At 47.4% G+C, this 23,094-nt stretch overlaps 2 protein-coding genes across 5 annotated transcripts in view; one reads left to right on the top strand and one right to left on the bottom strand.

The window, feature by feature from the left end:
• Window positions 1–228: 228 nt before the first annotated feature.
• On the top strand, window positions 229–20,613 carry UGP2 (UDP-glucose pyrophosphorylase 2). Of its 2 annotated transcripts, none has more exons than XM_063391592.1 (10): window positions 229–359; window positions 6,234–6,361; window positions 6,884–6,991; window positions 13,763–13,948; window positions 15,521–15,654; window positions 16,270–16,567; window positions 17,542–17,739; window positions 17,907–18,149; window positions 18,536–18,640; window positions 19,528–20,613. In XM_063391592.1, exons 2-10 carry the CDS (start codon window positions 6,248–6,250, stop codon window positions 19,633–19,635), a joined length of 1,494 nt encoding a protein of 497 aa, XP_063247662.1. In that variant the 5' UTR covers window positions 229–359; window positions 6,234–6,247; the 3' UTR covers window positions 19,636–20,613. The 2 variants fall into 2 exon arrangements, with proteins under 2 accessions (XP_063247662.1, XP_063247660.1); XM_063391590.1 differs by lacking the exon at window positions 229–359 and adding an exon at window positions 628–937.
• A 508-nt stretch (window positions 20,614–21,121) lies between these two features.
• VPS54 (VPS54 subunit of GARP complex) overlaps window positions 21,122–23,094 on the bottom strand; it is a 44,152-nt gene continuing 42,179 nt past the window's right edge. For all 3 annotated transcript variants that reach the window (XM_063391587.1, XM_063391589.1, XM_063391588.1), the window contains one exon: window positions 21,122–21,732. In XM_063391587.1, coding sequence (XP_063247657.1) covers window positions 21,627–21,732 — 106 coding nt within the window. In that variant the 3' untranslated portion in view covers window positions 21,122–21,626. The remainder of the gene's footprint in view (window positions 21,733–23,094) is intronic.

Here is a 23,094-nt window from a genome sequence, read left to right as displayed (position 1 = left end):
CCGGGCTTCCCCCCCCGCACCCTCAGCCCGGGCTTCCCCCCCCGCACCCTCAGCCCGGGCTCTCCCCCGGGTTCTCTCCCCGGACCCTCAGCCCGGGCTCTCCCCCCGGACCCTCAGCCCGGGCTCTCCCCCCGGACCCTCAGCCCGGGCTCTCTCCCCGGCCGCCGCTCGGGGCCTGGGAGGGGGGGGGTGCGGCTCCGGGGCCCCGCCCACTTCCGGCGCGCGCGCAGGCGCGAGGGGCCCGCCGGGACGGGCGCGCGCCCCGCCCCCGCCGCGGGGGGAGGGCGGGGGGGCTGTGGGCGGGGGCGCGCGCGCGGCACGCGGGTCCCCGCCCCCCGCCCGCGGTGCCGCAGGACGAGGTGGGTTCGGCGCGGCCGCCGCCGGCGCCGCCCGGCCCGGGCTGAGGGGGGGCCCCGCGGCGCGGCCCGGCCCGGGGCGGCGGTGGGGCGGGGCGGGGCCGCCCCTCGGCCTGGCGGCCGGGCGGAGCGCGGAGCGGGCGCGCCGGCCCGGCCCGGCCCGGCCTGCCCCGTCCCATCGCGTCCCGGAGGCGCGGGGAGGAGCCGCGCCGGGAGCTCCCCGGGGAGGCGGGCGGCCCGGCCCGGCGGGGAGGGGAGGGGAGGGGAGGGTCGGGGGTGGTGAAACCCGGGGCGCGGCGGGTCCGCCTCTTCCATTGATGAAATTTAAATTGCTCGGGGTTCGCCGCCCGCCCGCCGGCCCGGGAGGGACTGCTCGGCGGAGGGGCAGCGCGGCGGGCGGGCGGGAGCTCCCAGCGAGGCCGGGGTCGCCGCCTCTCCCGCCGCAGCCTCCGCAGGGGCGGCAGCCGCGCTCCGGTCCTTCGCCGCCCGCCGCGGGGCGGAACCCCCCGAGCGAGGCGCTCCGTGTTTCCCCCGGTGTTTGTTTATTTATTAAAGCGCGAAAATGTCGGCTCTCCTGAAAGGTAAGCTGACGCGCTTTGTTTTTCTCGGCTCCTCCGCCGCGCGTACGCGGGGCTGCGCTGTGGTTGGGCTCCCGGTGCCCCGGGGGTACCGGCCGGGCTGCGATGAGCCCGGGCTGCCCCCGAGCCCTGTCCGGGAGCCGCTGGCGGGGCTGGCCCGGCTCGGCTCGGCTCGGTTCCGTTCTGTGGGTGCCCGGCGGGGCTGCGCCCCGGGCTGTGCACGGCCGGGGCTGGGGGAGCCTGCGGGACCTCGCCAGCACGAACCTCTCTCCGCTAAGCCGTCTGCGAAAGTTGCGGGAGGATGGATGCCTAGGCTGAACGTCTTCGCTTTTCTCTCTTTTTTTCTTTCTTTTCCTTTTTAAATTTTTGTTTTGTTTTATTTTTTTTCCCTTTGACGCTTGAGTGTGTTTGGGCTTTTTTTGATTCCAGTAGGCTCCGGCACTCTCCTTTACTCCTCTCCGCATGTGTGAGCGTTTGTGTGTACGTGGTCTGAGTTTCGGATTCCCTGTGACACAGAGAACCAGCCCGCAGGAGGTCATTCCGGGAAGAAAAATTACTTTGGTGCATTGCCGTTGCATTTTTCTTTCCCTCTTTTCCTATATTCCTCGTGTGCTTTTTTGTGATGAAATAGCTGCCTATAGGGTCCCTTCATATAAATCCACGCAGGCCTGTCAACAAATGTAATGCTGCCTGCAGAAAGAACACGAGTGGGTCGTTTGCTGTACAAACTTGGGTGTTGCAGGCACCTTGGCAGGCTCTGGGAAATCACTGTCCCTCACACTGTGCGTGTCCAGGGCTGGACAGTGCTGGCTGTGTGAAGGCATCACCTCTCCAAATATCCTGTGAGACCTGGGCAGAAAGCAGGCAGCTGGAGGAGGAAAGTGTTTTCCAGCACGTTGCTCAACCGGCCACTCTGAAAGTTATCAAGATAAGCCCTTGTGAAGTTGATTAGGAAAATATATTGCTAATTGTTCTTTTGAAATGGATTTGGCTTATCTCAGGCTACGGCTGAAGGTAGCCATCTTGCAGAGAAGTGCTGTTATTTCTGAAACAAAAAGCTGTAGAAACCTATGTAAAGATCATAATTGGTTTTTAAAATATTACCAGAGATTTGACAATCCTGAAAACCTTAAAAAAAAACCCAAACAACCAACCCAAACCATCCGCTGTTTAGATACCTTTTTGCCAGGCCAGTAGTACTAAAACATATTGACATGTCAAGTGATATTTTTAGCGTGAGGATCATCTGCTAAACTGGGAAATTCAGCTGTGTCTGGCTGTAACACCTTAACTCAAGGGGGTTTCTACCACAGCTGTGATCTTTACATAGGTTTCTACAGCTTGGTGTGTGCAGCTGGCAAGAACAGCTTCCTAGGCTGCACATTTCTGAGTTAGCTCAGGCTAACGTGCTCATCCATCAAGGAGAGTCAGAGTGTAAAGGTTTCACTTCACGTATGCTTCAGTCCAGCATGTGTTGGCAAATTTTGCCTCTAGTAGTGGGAAAATGTTTGTAGAGGCTGAGAGGATTCAGTACTAAAACGTAAAGTAGTATTTGTTAGCATTGCACGTTATAGTGTGGGTATTTAAAGAGACTTTTATCCCTGCCAGAGATAAAAATTGCCTTGAACTTTAAGCGGAATTGTTGGAAGTTAAGGCATTCACTCTACCCTGAGCACAGAGTTCAAGGATAGAGCATTTAAAGTTTAGCAGAGTGTTGTAACTTACTGGCCACCCTTCTTGGGTTTTATGTGCTAGTCTGGCTCCAGGGAGACCTAAATAATTTTCTGCTGTGGGTCTTTCTGTATGCTTACTTGGATTGCAAAAGTAATCACGATTTATGACCCTCAGACCGAGAGATTCCCTGCTTTTTCATGAGAGGAGTTCTTGCCTGACTTGTCCCACAACTCCCTCCTGTGCTGCCTCCTTGTACACATAGTACCAAGGCAGTGAAGTTCTCTTCTGAGTGGATTAAGGAACGAAATCAATCAGTCTTAACACTTTCTCTGCTTTTAGTGTAGAATAAGAGAAAGGACAGCAGAAAGGAAATAAGTGCAAGCCCCTCAGTAAGAGGTGACCACTGTTCTGTCCTTGTGCGGTGTTCCTGAGCAGATCTGCCCCTTCTCTTGTTCCTGGTAGTGTACAAAGTCCTCTTTTCTATTAGCTTGCTCTGATGTGCTATGATTTGTTTTCTTCATACGTCAGTTATGAAATTAGCATCATAAACCTGCCAGTGCTCCTCTGCGTGCTGTCGCTGGTGCTGGGAGGGCAGGGGCCAGGTTAGCAGTCAGAGCAGAGCACAAAAGCCTGCTAGAAATAACAGTGGGTGGGGGCAGGAGGGCTGCAGTGAAATCCTCCACGCCTCAAACACCACGGTGAGCTTGACTGAAGTGCCATCCCGTCTCTGAACGCTGTCTACCAAAGGCATTAAAGTGAGATATCCTGTGTGGTCATTTTTGCAAAGCCCAGTGTTCTCCCAAGTCCCAGCTATTTAGTCATGCTCCTCTTGTCTGTGCTCATTTCCTGTGTGGGCAGGTCCCCCAAGAGTCTTCCACTACCTTGTACCACCCTTTTCTTACCTCTGATGAGTGTTCAAGAGCACTGGTTTCATAAAAGTGGGCTTAGGCTGAAATATGAGGCATTGGTTGCGAAATAGCTTGGAAAAGGCATTTCTTTTTTAACGTAATTTGGGATTTTCTGGCTGTGTGTGTCCTTGGAAATCTCTTCCCGCAATTATCCAGCACCCTAGCCTCCTGTCTGATTTTTAGAGGCACAGTAACTGCTTTTCATTATGGCCTTAGGAAATTTTAGTTGCCTGCAGGAAAGAACTGCTTTCAGATATGCAGTTGCACTGGCCTTTCAACTTCCTTGTTGCTGCTGGGTGAAAAGGGAAATCAATCTTCACCCGGGCTGAAGTTTGTGTTGAAGGACTGCGGTTGTCTTTCCGCCAGCCGTAGGTGTGTGAACAGTGTGTGAACACCAGCTCCTTCCCAAAAACTCCGAGGGGCTGCAGGAACAACTGGAGCCAGGCTCACTCATATCATGCACACAATACTGCTCTGGGGAGCCTTTAGGGAGTGCAGCCCAAGTCCTGGTGGTCACTTTTCCAAGATAAAAGCTCAAAGCCTCTGCCTCGCAGAAGAACAGGAGAGCTGTCGCTTGCTGTTTCTCTCTTTTAGTTACAGTATTCATATTCTTACCTATGCAGAGTAGATACTTTTCTTGCAGCAGGCAAGCACATGTTTTTATGGACTCCAGCCATGTCCTTCCTCTCTCTTTCCCTGTAATAATAATAATAATAATAATAATAATAATTGGACTAACAGCACTGGCAGTGCTCTGCCCAAGTCACCGTGTCCTGACACATTGGGTCTGGATGAGGCCGAGGGGTCGTGGTAATTAATAAGTGTTAAATGTAAAGCCTAAATACCCCCCGCTGCTGGTGGTTCAGTAAGAGCTGTCCCGTCCAGCTGCTGCTCTGCATGCCTGATGCCTGCTATTGGAAAAAGCAACAGGTCTGCTCTGCTTTCCTGTGAGGATGTTGGTGATCAAATGTGTTCAGCGTTTGCTCATTCAGTTTGTGAAGAACTTAGAATATTACAGAAAAAAAAAAGACCCCTAAACTAGGACATTGTCATCCATTTACTTTAATGATGCCTTTTTATCTCGATTTGGTTATGTTGCTTAGTCTCTAAGTGCTTTTTTTGCTGGTAGACACAAGTGTTTTGGCTAATATGAGCAAAACAAGCTTTTCCTATTGTAACATGGTGTATTATAACATGTTGCAGGGTTAGAAACATATGAAGGCATCTCCTGGCAGTTGTCTCAGCGTGCATCACCCCAAAGGGCAGGAGTGAAGGCAGTACTTGTAGCAGTTTGGTATTAAGCATGAAGCTGGGACGGAGCTCCTTGTTTTTCTGCAGGAAATGTGCTTCCTGGTGGAGAGCTGTCTGTCTTTTCACACATTTGACCCGGAAAGATAACGCCTAACAGGCTTTCAGCTCTTACCTGCTTTCATTACTAAATGAAGCATTCGATTAAAAAAAGGACCTGTTGTTCAGTGTGCTGTTCATCTTGAGCTGGTGTTTTCCCGTGTTGCACCACACATTCTATGTGCACTGCAGCACTTGTCTGTCTTTTTTTTTTTTTATTCTTTTTTTCTCTCCCTCCCCTACCTGCAAAACAGTGCAGTCAGGAAAATGGCTTCTGTGGGCTTCAAAGCAAGGATTAGATACTGCCACTGAGGCTGAGGCTGTGGAATACTTTGCTTAGAAAAAGAAAATAAAATCAAAATTGCATTAAAATGAAGCATCTCTGGCTTTCTTAGATGTTCTCAATAGAAGAGCCTTTAATGCGTGTTCTCAGTAAGTAGACTTTAAATGCAGGTTCCTCTTCTAACAATGTTTTCTGTCGCTCTGTTCACTTGTAAAGTTCCCTCCTGTCCCTTTTTTTGCACTAGTATTCAGGGTGTTTCTAAAATCCAGCTATATTTGGCAATACATCACTCTCTGTGTTACAGGGAAGTGATCACTCAAGGGATTTGGCAGAAATTAAATTAACTGAGGTCTTTAGAGAACATACTCAGAATGTCTTTTGAGAATACACTCACTTCCAATGCTTGCTGGTGGAAAATAAAGTCATATTCTCTCCCCCTTCTTTCTGCAGGGTGGACTTTAGAGAAGATTTGTGTATTTACTCTTTTTCACGTTTGTGGAGTTTATCACTTTCAAAAACAAAACAAATGCTGAAGTGATAGACAGCCCAATTTTCTAGGTTGCTTAGTAACTGAAGTGCACGCTGTAGTGTGAAAATACTCATGACAAAGTAAGGGAATGTTTACTGGAACAAACAGAAGAGCCTGTGAAAGTGCACTGTATAAATAATTAAGGGTTATGTTTTTATTTGCTTGTGGAACAGAGGGATACCTTCAATCACAATGTTCTACATAACTTTTCACTAAAAAAATTTTCTCTTTCACACTTCTACTTGCTGAAGTGTGTTGATGCGCTAGGACGTGACTTCTAACAAATAAATACAGTGCTGCAGATTTTGGATTCTTCTTGAGATGGACCATTGGTGCTTTGGGGTGGTTTTGAAGGGAGGGTCATTATTCTTTGGGCTCAGTTTAAGATCTGTTCCCCAAGTAACCAGGAACAAAACCTTCAGATTCCTGGAATGCTAGTACGGCGATAAAACAAGACCAGATTTTATGAGTTTATCAGTCTTTCTGAAGAAAATTGAAGGCTATTTGTAGTCTAAATAAGCTTTAAAAAATAATAATTTTGTTTTGTTTTTATTCCAGATTTCAGCCAAGCAATGTCTCAAGCTGGCTCCTCACAGTTTCAGGAAGTCATTCGGCAGGAGCTGGAGTATTCCATGAAAGTAGAACTTGATAAGATACTCGCCACCGCACACTCAAATGAGATAGAGGTGAGTGGGTGCTGCTCAGAGCATGAGAAAAACGGGCTGCAGGACACTGAGGCAAATCTCAGAAAGGAGATAAACCACAGATTTCCAGGTCCTTATTTTTAGGATGTGCTCTGATCCTGTGTGGAAGAGCAGCCAGGATACAATGTCAGTAGGAGACAGTCACTTCTCTCTAGACTGGGTGACAGAGTTATTAAGTGTTTAATCATCTTTAGTTATTAAAGGTTCTGTGTAATCTTCAGTGGATTACAGAAAGGGAGGGTGAAGCTGTTATCCTAAATGTTGGGCCAAATTGTAATGTTATGATTTTGACAAGAGACTTGTTGTGTAGGTATCTGAGTTGGTTTTGTACTGTGAGTGAAAATGAGCTTTTTGTAACTTCTGGAAGTCTACCTGAAGTTTAGCATGTCTACGTCAGTGCTAATGAAATTACTCTCGTGAATAGATCAATTTGTAGAAATGCTTCTGTGATTGAGTAGGTGTGCATTGAATACCAGCATTAACTAATGCATCTCTTCTTTGTAGCACACTAAAAAGGACCTGGAAGGATTTAAGAAGCTATTTCATAGATTCCTACAAGAAAAGGGACCATCTGTGGACTGGGGGAAGATCCAGAGACCTCCAGAAGATTCTGTAAGTTGTGATTAAGTGACAGTTTGCAAGGAAAATAAAACTGATAATTGCTACTTAAGGCAAATGATGTATTCACCCATGGAATGGGCCTGTCTGCCATGGTTCTGTACAGCCATGTAGGACAGCACTTTGGGTTCTAACTAAGAAATAATTATTTGTTGACATATTTGTGTGTCTTCCTGAACATCAGGTTCTGCTTACCATATGTGTCAAGTTCTTTGGTATTATTTTGTTAGCTGCTCTGGGAGCAGGGGAGCAAAATGGGACAGATGCCACCTCACCATTTGGTACCTTCTCTGGAGTAAATTTGTGTCAGAGGGGAAGTGGGGAGCACCCTTGTTGTTCCCATTTCCCTCCTGCCTCTAGAAGAGGGCTGCACGTCTCAGATGAGAGCGTTTCCAGCAATCCTTTATGTTTAATAATTTGAAAGGGACATATGGCAAGTGGGCTGGGTAATAGAGCTCATTTAGCAACTTCTGTAACCTGCAGCAGCTCAGCAGAAGTGAGGGATCTGAAACAAGGAGTTGGCTGTGGGGGATTTTGGAGCCTGGTTTTCTAATGTTGTCTGTGTTGTTGTAACTTATAACCTATAATTTGCGCTGCTGAAAAAGCACTATGTATTTTTTCCAGCACTGTTTAGTACTGAAATAAATACTTCCTATTAAACCTAACCTCGTTTTATTGATTCATCGGCGGCCTTAGGCTGTCCTTTGACTCTCGTGTGGCGAATGGTGCAGTTGTGCTGCAGATCCCCGCGTTTCCCAGCGCGGGGATCTTGGCATATTGCAGGAGCTCTGTGTGCTCCCAGGCCTGTGGTTTCTCTGAGGCTCTCTGTGTGCCTCAATCGAGGCTCTGTTCCCCGTGAAAGGCAGGCTGTGCAGTTACTTCCAGAACAGATGCAGGGCTGCTCTATAAAGCGTTGAAGAATGATGCTGTTTTAGAGCAAGTCTAGGGTTTTTCCAAGGTTGAGTGTTTTCTTTTAACTTCAAAAACATGTGATGTCTCTCTTTTCTGTGCTGTAACACTGAATGAAGTGTTGCTTTGGGGAGAGAAGTCTGCCCTCAATGAAGAGGCCAGGGTGGGAAACTGGAGTTCTAGATAAGATGACTTACAAGGAAGGCTGAAGAAAAGGGGATTTCTTTCAGGGTTGGGGGGCTGATAGGTCTTTTAAATATGTAAGAAGGTAGTTAGGGCAATCAAAGGAATAAACTGTTCCCTGTGCCAAGAGAAGGCCTGGGATTAAATTACAGAAATTTGATGCGAGTGAATGGCTGCTTTGTGGAGAGGAAGAGCTGTTGTCTATTTTTCCAAGCCTTGCACACCTTCAGTGGAAAAACAGACAAGTTCTGTAAAGGTCTGAGAGTACCCAGGTAGGACAGCTGGAGCAGATGTCAAACTGCAGGTTGTGGTAAGGCTCTGAAATAAACTGGGGGCATATTTCCAGGCATGGGGTATTCCCAGGCATGGCAAGCTGCTAAAAAAGAACTAAGAGAAAGGTCTAACTTAAGGTCACAGAAGGCTGAGTGGAGAAGGGCAGAATTAGAAAGAGTATCTCTCTTTCTCCTTATGGCCTGTACTGCTCATTCTTAAATGTGCTGTGTAGCAGCTTTTGATGAGAGAGGGAAAGGTAAGAATTCTGCAAGAGCAGGTCTCCTGTGGTCTGATGAGATGCATGCATGATGGGAAACGAAATTTTGCTTCCTAGCATGAACTCTAAATCAAGTAATCATGCTTGATAAGTGCCACAGAGGAGAGCTAGGGCAAAATATCTGCAAACAAACTTCCTTCCATGCCTTCTTCACTTCATACTAAATACCCCTTTCTTTAGGGATACTTGGACTTCCTGTTCTGACAAGAGGTGGGTTTGAGCACTTATGAGAACTGAGAGCAAAGTTAAATTTCTTTTTTTTTCCTCTCCTTTATGCTGACCATAAGATTTCTATTTCTCTCCCTGCTGTATCTACTCCCTCCTTTATAACGTGTCAGTCATGTCAGGGACACACTGTGGAAAATGAAAAGGGTTCCTCACAAGACACATTCCAAGGGACCCTCTCCCAAATTGTTCTTTGCTGAGGAGTATGACTTGTGCAATTATTTAATAAAAGTTGATTTCCTAAAGACCAGAATTTCTAGACTAGTTAGTATGGGTAAGAACAGTATGAGCTTTTAGAAGGGATAAAGAGGAATAACTTTTGAAGGGCTGCAGTACTGAGTTCTTTGGGACAGGTATCCATCTGTGAACAAATATTTTGTTTGAATGCTTCTGTTCAGTTCCCACTGAGTTTTCTTTTCCTAGCTATAAAACCTCAGAGCATATTCTCCTGCTCTTGTTAGAACAGCACAGGGGTTGGTGTATAGAAGAAGTGTTTGCTGGTAATTTTGCAAGTGATTTATAGTTGCCTCTAGGGATGACCTTGTTTTATGAGGTGGTGGGATGCTTGGCTGCTTGGAGAATCTCACACTGCAAGGATCATGGCCTAGAAAGCACCAAATTCTCTGCAGTGTGAATTTATTTGCCTGTGATTGTTTTGGAGAATTGCTTTGCTGCTGGGAATTCTGGCAAGTATAATCTTCAGCTGATCCCTGGTAGAGCAAAAAGCATATGTTGAGATATCCATGTGCCTCTGTGTGTATGAACACACAGACCTACGTGTGTATCTGTAAACAGAGGCATACAAAAAATCTGCCTAAGTGTGGGTTTGTTGCTTTTGTATTTATTTGGCAGCTTAAAAAAGTGCAGCTTAAAAAAGTTCATCATTAGTTTATTGGATTTATGGGCTTTGTCTTTTAGGTGGGGAAGAGGGTTTCAGGCTTTTGTCCAGTGTCAAGGGACTGTGTTGTGCAGAAGCAGAATTTCTGATCAGACTTCTGTAGGTCATCCAGTGTGTTATGTGTTGTATTTGTTCTCTGAACATAGCAGCTGCTTCTTCCTGATGACAAGTAAAAGCTCCTGACAGTAAAGTGAAACAGAAATTGCTGCTTTGTAGTATTCCTGGTTTTCTCTGCAATGGGAGATTTCATCCCTGACCTCCACGTTTTCAGTGTAACAACTTATACTGATGACAGTAACAGCAGACTGAAGCCATTTGACACTATTTTGGTAAACCTCTGACTTGTTTTTTCCTTCCAGATGCTTTGCTTTCATATGTCCAAAGGCTTACAGTGATAGCTGGCATAGTTAGCACCCATTACTGTTACAGTCTCCAGAGAAGAAAGCACACTGAGAGTGCCAGTTAACAGGGAGAGGAGGTAAAGAATGTGGACATGGCAAGTGTAACTTAATCCCCTCGATGTAGATTACAGCGATCTGTTTGTTTGAATTGGAAGCAATAGCAAAGTCCTGCTGGGAGGCCTCTGAGAGAGAGAACTGCAGTGATCAAGTTAACCTCAGAACAGCAATGCAAAACCTCATCTGGGATGTAAAGAGAACATCTGAAGCAATGTGAGTGTGAAAGGAGCTTGTCTATGAGAGCCTTTGTTTTTTTCTTGCCCAGTGGTTGGATTCTTGTCTGCAGCTCAGGCTGTCACCTCAGTGAGCTGTATCATGAGGGAAAAGAATGAATGTTATGCCCTTACTCAAAAGCTAAATATCTTCTTAATCTTCAGCTTTGGAAACGGGTTTTAAGAGTTCATAGAATCATGGAATGGTTTGGAAGGGACCTTAAAAATTGTCTTGTTCCACCTCCCTGCCATGGGCAGGGACACCTTCCACTAGACCAGATTGCTCCAAGCCCTATCCAGCCAGGCCAGGAACACCTCCAGGGGTGGGGCAGCCACAGCTTCTCTGGCTGACCTGTTCCTCTGCTTTACCACCCTCAGAGTAAAGAACTTCTTCCCAAGATCTGATCTAAACCTCTTCTCTTGTAGTTGGAAATTATTCCTCTTTTCCTGTCTGTATCAGCCTGTGTAAGAAGTGTCTCTCCCTCTGTAAGGGAGCTGTAAGGTCTCCCAAATCCTCCTCTCCTCCGGGCTGACCACCCCAGGGGGAAGTTCTCCTCTCTCTCTTCATTTGGTGCCATTTCTAGAGCTGTCCCTTGGTGCTGAGTAAATGTTTCCTCGAACTGTGAGTAGATATTAACTAACAGGGGCGTCCTCCTTCCCGCTCTGCCCACGATGACGGCCCTGATGCTCATTTTGTCTGTCTCTGACAAACTCCTGCGAGCCTCCCTGCAGTAGGAGTAGGCTGCTGGAATCTGTTAGTCAAACTCCCATCGTTGCCTCATCCAGGCTGTTCCAAGAAATCACTGCTGCCACATTGGCTGCAAAACCCAAGGAGCTGCATGTGTCATCCGAGAGCAGTCCCACTCCAGGGCTGCCAGACATGTCTCAAGCCAGTAATGCTGCAGCCATGCATCCGCAAGGCATGTCATTGCTGCCCCTGTTTGTTCCTGAAGAATTCCCCCATCAGCACTTACTTGTCAGGCACGCTGTTCCAAGCCCTCAGAGCAAGGATTGATTTTTATTGCTGTGGAGAGCTTGTGCAGTTGTGTGTAAGCCGGGAGGTGATGAGGCAGTGGTGGATGTTAGTGCCTGCACATGGCTGGGGCTGCTGGATTGATAGCACTGGCATCCAGCAGTCCCGGTGCTGCAGCGTTCCTGCTGGAACTTGACTTCTTGACATTTGTTATTCTCTGAATTAAAGACCCTTCAAGAGCCAGGGCTTTATTGCCAAGTTGACGTTTCCAATGCCTGTGCCGGAAGAAACTGAAACGTTTAGTGAGGCTGAGTCATAAATTTTGTGTTGTAACTGGTGCAGCATCCAGTGAGCTGAGTCCTTGATGGAACTGTTACCTCTTCAGGGCTTTTACTCTGAACCTTCTGCAAAAGCTGGCTTCAGGCATGATAGTGAAAGCACTGAAAGGTAGTTGGCACTTCAGCAAAAGCAAATGATTTCTGAGGCAGTCTGGCCCTGAACTGAGTGTCAGACTCTCTGCTTTTTGTGAGTGATGCAAGAAGAACGTAGTGAGACTTGAAAGTTGAGATAATTTTTTTGGATGTTCAGACGGTGTCAGAACATCATGGATGTGACTCACATCCCACCCAGCTCAAGATGAAATGTTTTTAATCCGTGTACAAGTCTAATGCAGGGTGTTACTGACCTTGGAGTGGATGGGAAGCAGTAAATCTGAGCGTAAATCTCTGTGGGTCCTGCTGGTAGCAGAGTGTTCATTGGGCTTCCTGATGTACCTCCAAGACACTAAACCCAGGATTTATCTCGTTGTTAATGAGAAGAGCAGTTGTTTTCCAGGGTATTTCAGCCTGAACATAATCTCTGTTGTTGGCAAAGCACAGCAAGAGTCCACTTTTTGTGCACTTCTGTTCCTGAAAAGTTCTTGGCAGTTTGGAAGGAAGCTCCTGCCTGTGTCCTCATGAAATGGCCGCGACTGTGGTTCTGCTTTCTGTCCGAGCCATGAGACCTCCCCGTGGAGTTATCTTGCAGTACATCCTGTAGGAGTTGTCTTGCAGTACATCCCATGGGCTTTCCAGATGCCGTGGGGCAGAATTTCCCTGATGTGAGGGGTCTGCCCTGAGCTGCTGCCCGCGGTGTCCCGGAATGCTGGAATTGCACAAGCCGTCCTCTCTACCCCGGCATGTCCCAGTAACAAATAGGATTCTTGTTCCAGGGCAGTGTGAATTTCCATTTGAACCCCAGCCCTTGCCCAAAGCAAACACAGCTCTGAAAATTACCCTGTATGTGTTTGTTTTTGGAAACGGCTGTGGATCTTACACACCCCTTATCAGAATTAAAATAATTTCCTAGCAGCTAGAATGCTGCAGCACTGGAACACCAGGGCTTTTCTTCAAAAGAAAATCTCTAGAAGGGCAGGGTAAAGGATAATTGCATTGATTCTGCTCTAACAATTTTGGCATGATTCTCACTGTGGCATTGCTACCATTCTTTCTTTGACTTGAGTGCTTTGAATTAGGAGGCAACAGTACCTAGTGTGAGGCATACTGTCATTATTTTTGATTTTGCTCTCCATCATGAGCCCCAAATGTCGCCCAGACTCTGTTCTTAAACCTGTAGGAAGCAGCTGTCAGTGAGGTAGAAGACTTCCTGTAAGGTTTATTATGAGCTGGATGAACACATTGTGAAAACAGCAGAACAAGAGCTAGGAACTCTCTTCCACTCTGTATCATGCTGTCGGGAGAAATGAGTTGTATCAGAGTAGTGTCTGGAATCAGAATCGGTACAGACTGAGTTAAAGAACCAACATTCTCCAAGAATGTTGCCTTTGACAACCTCAGAGCACAAAACAAAACAAAACCAAAACAAACAAAAAAAACCCCCTGAGTTTGAGCTGCTCAGGGAAGGAGAGTTCTATGCCTGGCATGTAGAGCCTGGTTCTTAGATGGTCCCTGGCTGAAGGGGGAGAGGGGCCATCCTGTGGGGCAATGAGCTGGATGGCTCCCAAGGAAACCCCCTCCCTTCTGCAGGGCAGGAACAGCCTTGGGACAAGTGGCACAACTGGCCTGGCTTCTTCTCATCTGAATGAAGCCAATGGTGCCTGGTGTCACAAAGTCTGGAGAACCTCCTGAGCAAAGAGGTTATTGTAGTAACAAACCAGGTTATTTGTACCATAACAAGTCAGTTATTGTAGACTCCCTTCGCAGATGTTCTTTAGGGTTATAAATGTGGGTTTTATCACCAGTTTAACTGTTGAAAGTTTTTAGGAGAAAGCAATTTCTTTCCAAATATCTGACTGCTCGTTTTTTTGTCTGAGTGGTGATTTTGTTTTTGTTTTGTTTTCTGTTCATTTGTTTTCCCAGATCCAGCCCTATGAAAAGATCAAGGCCAGAGGCCTGCCTGATAACATAGCTTCTGTCTTGAACAAGCTGGTGGTGGTGAAGCTCAATGGGGGCCTGGGCACCAGCATGGGCTGCAAAGGCCCCAAGAGCCTCATCGGGGTGCGGAACGAGAACACCTTCCTGGACCTGACAGTGCAGCAGATCGAGGTGATGTCTGCACGGCCTGGGCACGGGGGGCAAGGGCAGGAGGAGAGGGACACCAGGTCTGCTCACGGTGCTGGGGTGGAGCGGAGAACTCCTTTGGGAAAGGGACACGGGAGGGACGGCGCGGGCAGACTGAGCTCTGTGCCCCCCACGTGTGTGAGCACAGTGGTGTTTGTCTGTGTGAGCACACGTGTTTGTGTGTCTGTGTGAGCACACGTGTTTGTGTGTCTGTGTGAGCACACGTGTTTGTGTGTCTGTGTGAGCACACGTGTTTGTGTGTCTGTGTGAGCACACGTGTTTGTGTGTGTGAGCACAAGTGTCACCCAGCCTGGGCAGGGTCATTGTGGCCAGCAGCACAAGCAGTCACACTGCAGAGCTTGTCTGGCCTGGCTGACTCTGGGCTTGTTTCCGACTCCTCCAGCTGCAAGTTCATCTTTTTAAAAAAGCTTTGTTTTAAATGTTAGAACAAAGCTTTTCACAGCAGCTGCAAGTTCCTTGCTGCATTGAATCTCCTGTGCTGGAAGAGATTGCTGGCATGTTCCTCTCCATCCAGCTCACTGCCCCATGGCATGGCCCCCCTGCCCCTTCAGCCAGGCCACAACCTAGGAAGAAAGAAGAGCAAAAGGAAATAACAGCTGCTGCTGTTGGGAGAGAACATTTCAGCTGCTGTTTTTAATGCTGAATATTCCTCTTGCAGCAGATAATGAAGGCAGTTATTAGAGTAAGGGGTGAGGTGTGCCTGCTCCATGGTTTCTGAAGTGCCAACAGTTTTTGCCTCAGTGTGATGTTGTTTGGCTCTGCCATGTGTGTTAGAAGGTTCTATGGCAAACTCAAATTTGCATCCAACTGATGCAGCCCTTTCTGCAAAGCATCTCTGTGGAAGTCTCTGACTCCACCAAAGTGTGATGATCCCAAATGCTCCAGCGGAGGAGGATGAGCTGATACACAAAGCTTAAAACTCCCTCAAGGGTATTTTTCTTTTCCCCCTGCACCTTCTGTTTTCGGTGGAACTCCTGTGATCTCTGAATTTTTTGCCTTTGTTGTGCACGTGGAAGTGCTGTTATGTATTTCAGCTCCATTGCTATAGGTTCCCAAATAATTAACACGGTGATGTTTCATTTATTATGTGCTCTTGATACAATTGTCCATCTCTCAGTCTGCCAAGAAAACTTGGAAGTGCTTCCTGTGCAGAGACAGTGTGGAAATGCCACCTTGACAGACTGCAACAATTTGATGAAAAACACGCCTTTTGTAATCAACAGTAGCTAAAGCTTAAAATGATCATTTTGTGGCATTGTGGTTTCAAATTTTAGACTTCAATGCAGGTTTAAAAACAAAGATTCACTAGCTAAAGATACATTATTAGTGTGGGTCTTATCTTTACCACTAAGAGGAATTTATTTTCCTTTACCTGGTTTATTATCCTTTCTGGAGAATAAGTGCAGCTCTTTTTTTTTCCCTGATGCATTCATTATTTCCAGTCTGTTTCACCTAATTTCTTTCTCCTGAAATCTCAGGTGTCAGGAGTTAAAGCTAATAACTCATGCTGAATTTACCATTTATTTCCCATCTCAGCATTTAAACAAATCCTACAACACCGATGTTCCTCTGGTTCTCATGAATTCCTTCAACACAGATGACGACACAAAGAAAATCCTGCAGAAATACAGCCACAGCCGTGTGAAGATCTATACTTTTAATCAAAGCAGGTATCAAAAGACTTCTCCACTTGGGGCAGAAGGAAAAAGGAGCTTGTTTCTCCATGTTCCACATGGGGTGGATTTGAGTTTGAGGTGCTGGGCTAGCAGTGGTGCCTGGTGTTCAGTCTCTTTGGGGCCTTGCGGAGAGCCTGAAACATCAGGGGGTTGGGCAGAGTCAAGGGCATTGTGTAAAAATTGGGGAAAGGGGGTGTGTGGCCCCAGTTTCTAAGGAATGTACACGTAGGGGTGAACTGCATGCTGGCCACTTGGTTCCTGAATTTGCTGTTGGTATCCTTGGGCTCTGGAGGGAGACAGACCAAGGTTCCTTAGGAAGAACAATCTGATCCAGGTGCTGCTGTGTGTTTGGAATGCTCTGAACCTGCCTGTCAGAGGAAAGTTGGTTTGCAGTGTGGCCTGAGAACTGCAGCTTTAAATCTTTGAGTAGGTAGATTGCATTCTGTAGCTTCTCAGTGACAGCTCAGAATTTGGGTGGGTCAGAATGCTCAGGAAAAGCACACCTCCAGAAGCCCATGGAGCCGCACCTTTACTGCAGTATTTTTATTTTGTGCTAGTCTGACACTGGTGAGAACATAACAAGAGCCTCACAGGCTGTTGTCCTCACAGGTATCCCAGAATTAACAAGGAAACTCTGCTGCCAATAGCCAAGGATGTCTCTTACTCAGGAGAGAACACAGAGTGCTGGTACCCTCCAGGCCATGGAGACATCTACGCCAGCTTCTACAACTCTGGGCTGCTGGACAACCTCATTGCAGAGGGGAAGGAGTACATTTTTGTGTCCAATATAGATAATTTGGGTGCCACTGTGGACCTTTACATTCTTAACCACCTCATGAACCCACCCAATGGAAAACGCTGCGAGTTTGTCATGGAAGTCACAAACAAAACCCGGGCGGACGTGAAGGTAAAGGGAGAGGGGTGAGAGTCTGAGTGTGCTGGTGCCCATCTCCAGCCTCCTCTGAATCCATGGATTCTGACATACACCCAGTCTCCTCATAGCTATTTTAGGCACCATTTAACACATCAGCTTGGATCTAATTTGAGATGCACAAAATCAGCAAGTTTAGGAAGTTGTAATTCATGGAACAGATTTGATCTGAGTTCTGGGCAGCAGCAGACAGGGACAGTCTGGGCTGGCCTGGAAGCTCGAGTGATTTGTGCAGGGTGCAGGCCACAACCTCTGCTCCTTCTCCAGACTGTCACGTACACAGGGGCAGAAACTTGAAGGTGGAAGCTCTGGAACAGCACTGAGGCTGGCATGCAGCAGTTGTGTCCCACAGAAAACTGCATTCCCAACCCTGCATTGCACAGCTCTGTGTGGCACAGCTGCCCATCTGCTGCTGCCATAACCCCTGGCTTTGTACACAGGAGAGGCATTTCTCAGGGGTTTATGATGTGTATCAAATACTTGTAGCCTGCAGAAATTTGTCCTGCAGCTGTGCTCTGCGTGTCTTTTGTATGTGAAAGTAAGGATTTGGATTTTTTATGTTCATTAGGGAAGCTCTGACCTAGCCCTATAAAGCAGCGCAATACACTGTAAGAATACTTAGATGTAGTTTAGCTTTTGCTCCATCATCTGACAAAGTACTGCTGCGGGTGGTCTTTGGCAGCAGCAGCATTTGCAAACTATTCTCAACAACCTTCATGAAAGGAATTAACTGTCTTGGAGTGCTGAAATACGATCGTTGCATGGTCCTGACTACTTTAAACATGCTCTATAATTAGTAACCTGGTAGCTGGTTACTAAAAACAAGAAATGTTTCTTGTCTGGGTTCATCCTCAAATGCCAGCAGAGCAGTGCATCTTGCCTGTGTTGAGGGGAGGATTTCTGTGGCTTCTCATGAGCAGGAGTTAAACCCTCTCGTCTGCCCCTTGCAGGGTGGCACGCTGACGCAGTACGAGAACAAGCTGAGGCTGGTGGAGATAGCCCAGGTCCCCAAAGCACACGTGGATGAATTCAAGTCCGTGTCAAAATTCAAAATATTCAACACCAACAATCTGTGGATTGCTCTGTCTGCAATTAAAAGGCTGCAGGAGAAAAACGCCATTGACATGGAGATCATTGTTAACCCAAAGGTAATAGGCTGGCAGAGGGTTTAGAGGACACTGACCCAAAGCAACTTTGAGTTCTGGGTGGGTGACAAAGCCAGACTTGGGGGGAGGGTGGAGCTCGGGCTGATGTTGGGCTCCAGTTCTGAGTGCCAGGACCTGCTGCCCGTGCTCACCTGAGCCTTCCCTTCCAGACTCTGGATGGAGGCTTGAACGTTATCCAGCTGGAGACCGCCGTTGGTGCTGCTATCAAGAGTTTTGAGAACTCTCTGGGGATCAACGTCCCTCGTAGTCGTTTCCTGCCTGTGAAGACCACCTCGGATCTCCTGCTGGTGATGTCCAATCTGTACAGCCTTAACGCGGGCTCTCTAACGATGAGCGAGAAGCGCGAATTCCCAACAGTGCCTCTTGTCAAACTGGGAAGCTCCTTCACAAAGGTAAGCACCTCTGAGGAAAGACACACTTTGTACCAGTAACTGAGTGAAAAGTGAGGTTTGCTTCCTCTCTGCCCCCCTTTTGGGCCTTCCCTTCTGCTCTTGGTAAAGGCTGTGGGAACACAGATATTTAGGGTGCATGCTGGGCGCTCCTGCACCCCTCAGCTGAGCAGTGGCAGGCGAGCTGGCTGTGTGTGCTCCCCAGAGCAGCCCCGCACTGTTCCTCACCCTCCTTTCTGAAAGAAATCACAATTACAAAGTAGCAACTTCTCTGTTGATCATACCTAGGTCATGGGAGGTTTCTGAAGGGTATTCAAGAGGCTCCTCCCCGCTCGTCTTAATCCACAGACGGCTTTAAAAGTGTTTCTCTTATTTCCTCTTTCCCAAAGGTTCAAGATTACCTGCGGAGGTTTGAAAGTATTCCAGATATGCTGGAGCTGGATCACCTCACGGTTTCAGGTGATGTCACATTTGGGAAGAATGTTTCATTAAAGGTGAGTGTGCAGTGGGGATGCTGCTGCAATGAACGTGAGGGATCTCTGCTCCCTGGCAATTGATGCTGAGGCAGGGGCTGTACACAGAGGCCTTAGGAGCACTCCTGGGAATTGGGTAACTGCCCAAAGATGGCAGAGGCTGTGGCTGCACATGACCCTTGTGGTGCAGAGCAGGACTTTGCTGCCAGAGCTGCTGCTCCGTGCAGGCCCAGGCTGAGAGGAGGTTTATTTATCAACCTTGAACCCACCACAGACCTCCCATCTCTGTTCAACCACTGCTGCCACCTCTGTCCTTTGGCCCAGTCACACCTCCCTTCTCAGGCTGGCCTTACCACCCCTTTTCAGGCCCTTTTGCATCACATTGGGGTTTTGGATTTATTAGTAAATGGTGGAGCTGAGCAGGTTAGTTTCTCTCTCAAATTCTTCCCTAGGATCTTGCCAGTCCTGGCAGCACCTGCAGTTCTCTAGGGCGGTTTGGCAGGTGACAGGGGCTTCACCTGGCACAGGCTGTGGGCTCTGAGCTGTCCCTCTGTCCCCACATTTGCTGTCCAGCTGGAACAGGAGCCTTCCTGGGACACACCCAGGGGTGGGGATAACATTTTTCCACTTGAAACCAAGCAGAGATGACAAGAGCCCTTAGAGCAACCATGTCTTCAACTTTGTATCTTGTGTAGTAGTTAAGAGAGCTTCCAGTAATGCTTGTTTAAACCTTTGTTCTGGGGGAAAAGACCCTCAAATGTGTGTGCAGAAACAATACAACTAAATGCATTTGGACTCTGGCTCTGGTGCTGCTGACACCTGCCTGCTCCTCCAGACAACCTCTTCCCTCCTTCCACGCCAGCAGGTCCCAGGTTTCTGAACCCCTGTTTTCTTTCCTGTAACCCCAGGGAACAGTCATCATCATTGCAAACCACGGTGACAGGATTGACATCCCAGCTGGAGCTGTCCTGGAGAACAAAATCGTGTCTGGCAACCTGCGGATCCTGGACCACTGAGTCCAGGAGGGGGCACTGTCAGGGCTGGGCTGCCGTGCCGGGCCGGCCTCGCCGTGGAAGAACCTTTTCAGCATTAGAAACCTAAGTACACAGAGGGCCTCTGCTTTGTCATCTTCACAGTACCCTGCAGTATTAATTTAAAGTTAATTTCTCTTGCTTATCTTTAAGCAGCCACATAAGCGCCATGGATGTGCGTAAGTAATGCTTCAGTCCTTAAAGAGATTCTGTAACTCAGTAAATATAACCTTGAAGTGCAATACTGTTTGTCTCGCGGGAAGATGGACAGATCTTCTTGGAGAAGAAGTTCGGAGGCTCGCCTCGACCACGCAGTAGTTTTGAATTGCTTGTAACTGCAGAAATAAAGCTGTGAAGCAACACATGTGGGACAACATGGTTGGCAACTCCTGTGACGTTTTAGGAAGGCACAGTTGGAAACCAAAAGTTTCACTACTGCTAAACAGGCTCTTAAAACCCTGTATTTCATGTGCTCACAAGCTGTAGCCCTCTTCAACCCCCCCCCAAACTACAAGTGGGATGTCCTGTCCCAGTTGTATGGCGAGGTACTGGGGTAAGGCTGTCAATACCTCCATTTCCGTATCGTGAGAGTGGGAATCATCCGTGTTCCAAACTTGCCCAAAGAATCCAATACTTGAGAAAAATGCCTCAGTAGCCACGTGTGGTGTTTGCTTTTTCACATCCCATTGAAGACTGGATCTCCTGTTGATATCCTAATCTTTGATCTGCCCTCTTTTTTCAACAAATGGATCACGTTGACTACACCTATGTTCATATTGTCACAGCCATGTATGTTAATTTATCTTCTCTTGAGTTTCTAAATTTGTACAGGAATCGAAATCCCTGTCCCGATCACTATTGATTTCTTAATGTTTCTCTTGTATTTACATGCAGACAACTTTATTTTATAAGCTTAGTATAACACTGGTATGTATCATTAAAGAAGTTGGTCTTTAAAAACAACTGTGATTTTAGAGCTTTATTCTGACTGACAGCAAATGCCACGTGTGATGCTGCCACAGGCACAGCACACTGCAGCAGAGACCATCCCCTCAGGCACTCACCTGGGCTCAGGGAGGGTGAGGTGAGAAATGCAGGCACTTGGGCTGAGTTCTGGCAGCCTCCAGGCTGTTAAAGGTAAGGATTAAAAACCCCAAAATACATTGATTTCAGCTGCACTCTCCTTAATGGTGCAGCCTTTTATAAGCAGCCTAAAAACTTTAAAATTCTTCCTGTCCTGTTCTTTGTGTCCCTGTCCCTCCCTGCGGGCAGGGGCCATCCTCACACCAGCCTTTTCCCACCTTCCAGTTCCCCCAGGAGCCCCGCTGCTAACAAGGGTCAGGTCACTCCTCTCTTCCACAGGGAATGGCTTTAAGGAGCTGGCCCTTCCTTAGAAAATCTTCTCTTCAGATTGTAGGTGCTGAGAAATCCCCTGGAACAGGACTGCTCCCTAACAAAGCTGAATCCTAGATGCGAGCAATCAAAAGACATTTATTTATATAAAGTTCTGTAAAAAAATAAATTTTAGAACAGCATAGTTTCATAGAGAAAAACATTTTCTACAGAGTTCCAACTGCAAGATTTTTATATTGTACCATCATTAAATAAGGTGGGACACCATGTGAATTTCATTGCACTAGAAGAAATGCAAAGCATCTTTTTAATATAAAGATATACAGAGCATTCTAGACAACTACAGCTGTGTTACAGCTATGTGTTCTTTTGGATTTGGTCCAAAGAAACCTGAGTCTGTTTCCAGAGAGAATGAAAAAACATTGCACAGACAGCTGCTCACTCGTTTCTTGCTGAAGGACACTGGAAGGATCTCTCCCTGCAGCTCCCTCTGAGTCTAAGCTCCCCCGACTCTCAGTCCTGCCCTTCCTGGGGCTCTGGGCTCAAGTATTCACCTCGCTGTCCTCAGGTGCTCAGGAGAAATCACTCTGTCGTCAGAGCCAAGAGACTGCTCCAATGGATCATCACCTCTTCTGCTCCCAGATCTCAGCCATGTTTAGATCTAAGTCGTCAAGGCCTTTCAGAGCTTGAAGGTTTCCAGTGTAAAAAGCCACATCTGAAGTAACCAGCCTGCAGTGAAACACACAGGATTAGAATGTGACCCCCTCACATCCACCTGGGGCGCCTGGACAAGCAGACAGGGTTTGTCCAGGACTTTGGCACACAATTGCTGCAATACATGTTCAAATCCTATGCCTGGAATAGATATTTTAAGTATCAGTTCAAAACTCAATGCTGTGGATGTGGTTTATTTTACAGCAGTGATCATCCCTAACAGGATTACTGCTGGGTGTAAAACTAGTTCTAGGGAAGGGAGATCAAACCAGCAGGAATTAGGCATTTAAAACTTCTATTCTCTTGCTGCAATCCCAGGCTTATCTGGACTTAAACCCCCAGTTCCATTCCAAATAAGAATATTAATTATTGCAACATTAACTTCTGTATTCTAGAGGGGAATGATTCTATGATTCTAAGATTAATGTAAAGACAACTGAACAGCACAACAGCTGCATTGTTTGTGACAGTTTATACAGAATTAAAATGCCTCAGATACTGTTGAAACATGCCAGGGATGATGATGATGCTTCTTGCTGGCAAGATGTAGGAACAGAAGGTGCACTTATATAGTAAAAAGGTTAACCAGGATTCACAAGCCTGGATTTTTACTATTATTAGAGAAACAAGCAGTTTCAACAGAATGAGGATCAGAAAAGCATGTTAGAAACCTGGTCAGTGAAAACTGCTCAACAGCAGCAGTGCCACCCAGGGTCTGATGTTCCCCTTCTCCCTGAGATGTGTCTGAAGTACAGAACTGCTGCCACCAGACAGTCCTGGCCAGCTGAGACCTCCTGACTGCTGGGAAACAGCCCCAGCACGTCACCAGCAACCCCTGCCCCAACCCCGCTGTCCAAAGGGATCCACGCAGCCACAGGGACAGAACAAAACCAGCAGCACAGGATGACAGCACAGCACCGTGTCTGGGACTGCAGATCCCAGTGGGAGACACCCTGAGCACATCCAGGGCTCTCCCTGCAGCCAGGGCTGCAGTGGACACTCCGTGAGCTTGGTTACACCTTGCTAAGTACCAGGGCAATGGAATGGCACCACAGAGACAACCAGTCCAGGTAAACTCGTGCACAAAGTACAAGGAGGAATGCACAGAAGCAGGAGAAGCAACAATGAACTGCAAAGGAACAAAACTTTCATTCCAGTGACATTTGAGACATTACCAATTTCTTCTCTGACTTCTGGAACCTAAGACTGTCCCTTCTTGCATGTGGGTAGGCCCATGAGTTTGACTCACACTTGCTATACTGCAAACGCCTCCCTGCCCCCAGGTCAGCAGGAGCAATTAAAAACTCCACTGTTTCAGGGGACAATCCAACTGACAGCAGAATTCAGCCTGCAAGAGGCTTTTCCTGGGAGGTGGGG

The sequence above is a fragment of the Prinia subflava genome, chromosome 2 (assembly GCF_021018805.1).
Source record: "Prinia subflava isolate CZ2003 ecotype Zambia chromosome 2, Cam_Psub_1.2, whole genome shotgun sequence".
Lineage (NCBI taxonomy): Eukaryota > Metazoa > Chordata > Aves > Passeriformes > Cisticolidae > Prinia > Prinia subflava.
This window is presented reverse-complemented; position numbering and strand designations above follow the sequence as displayed.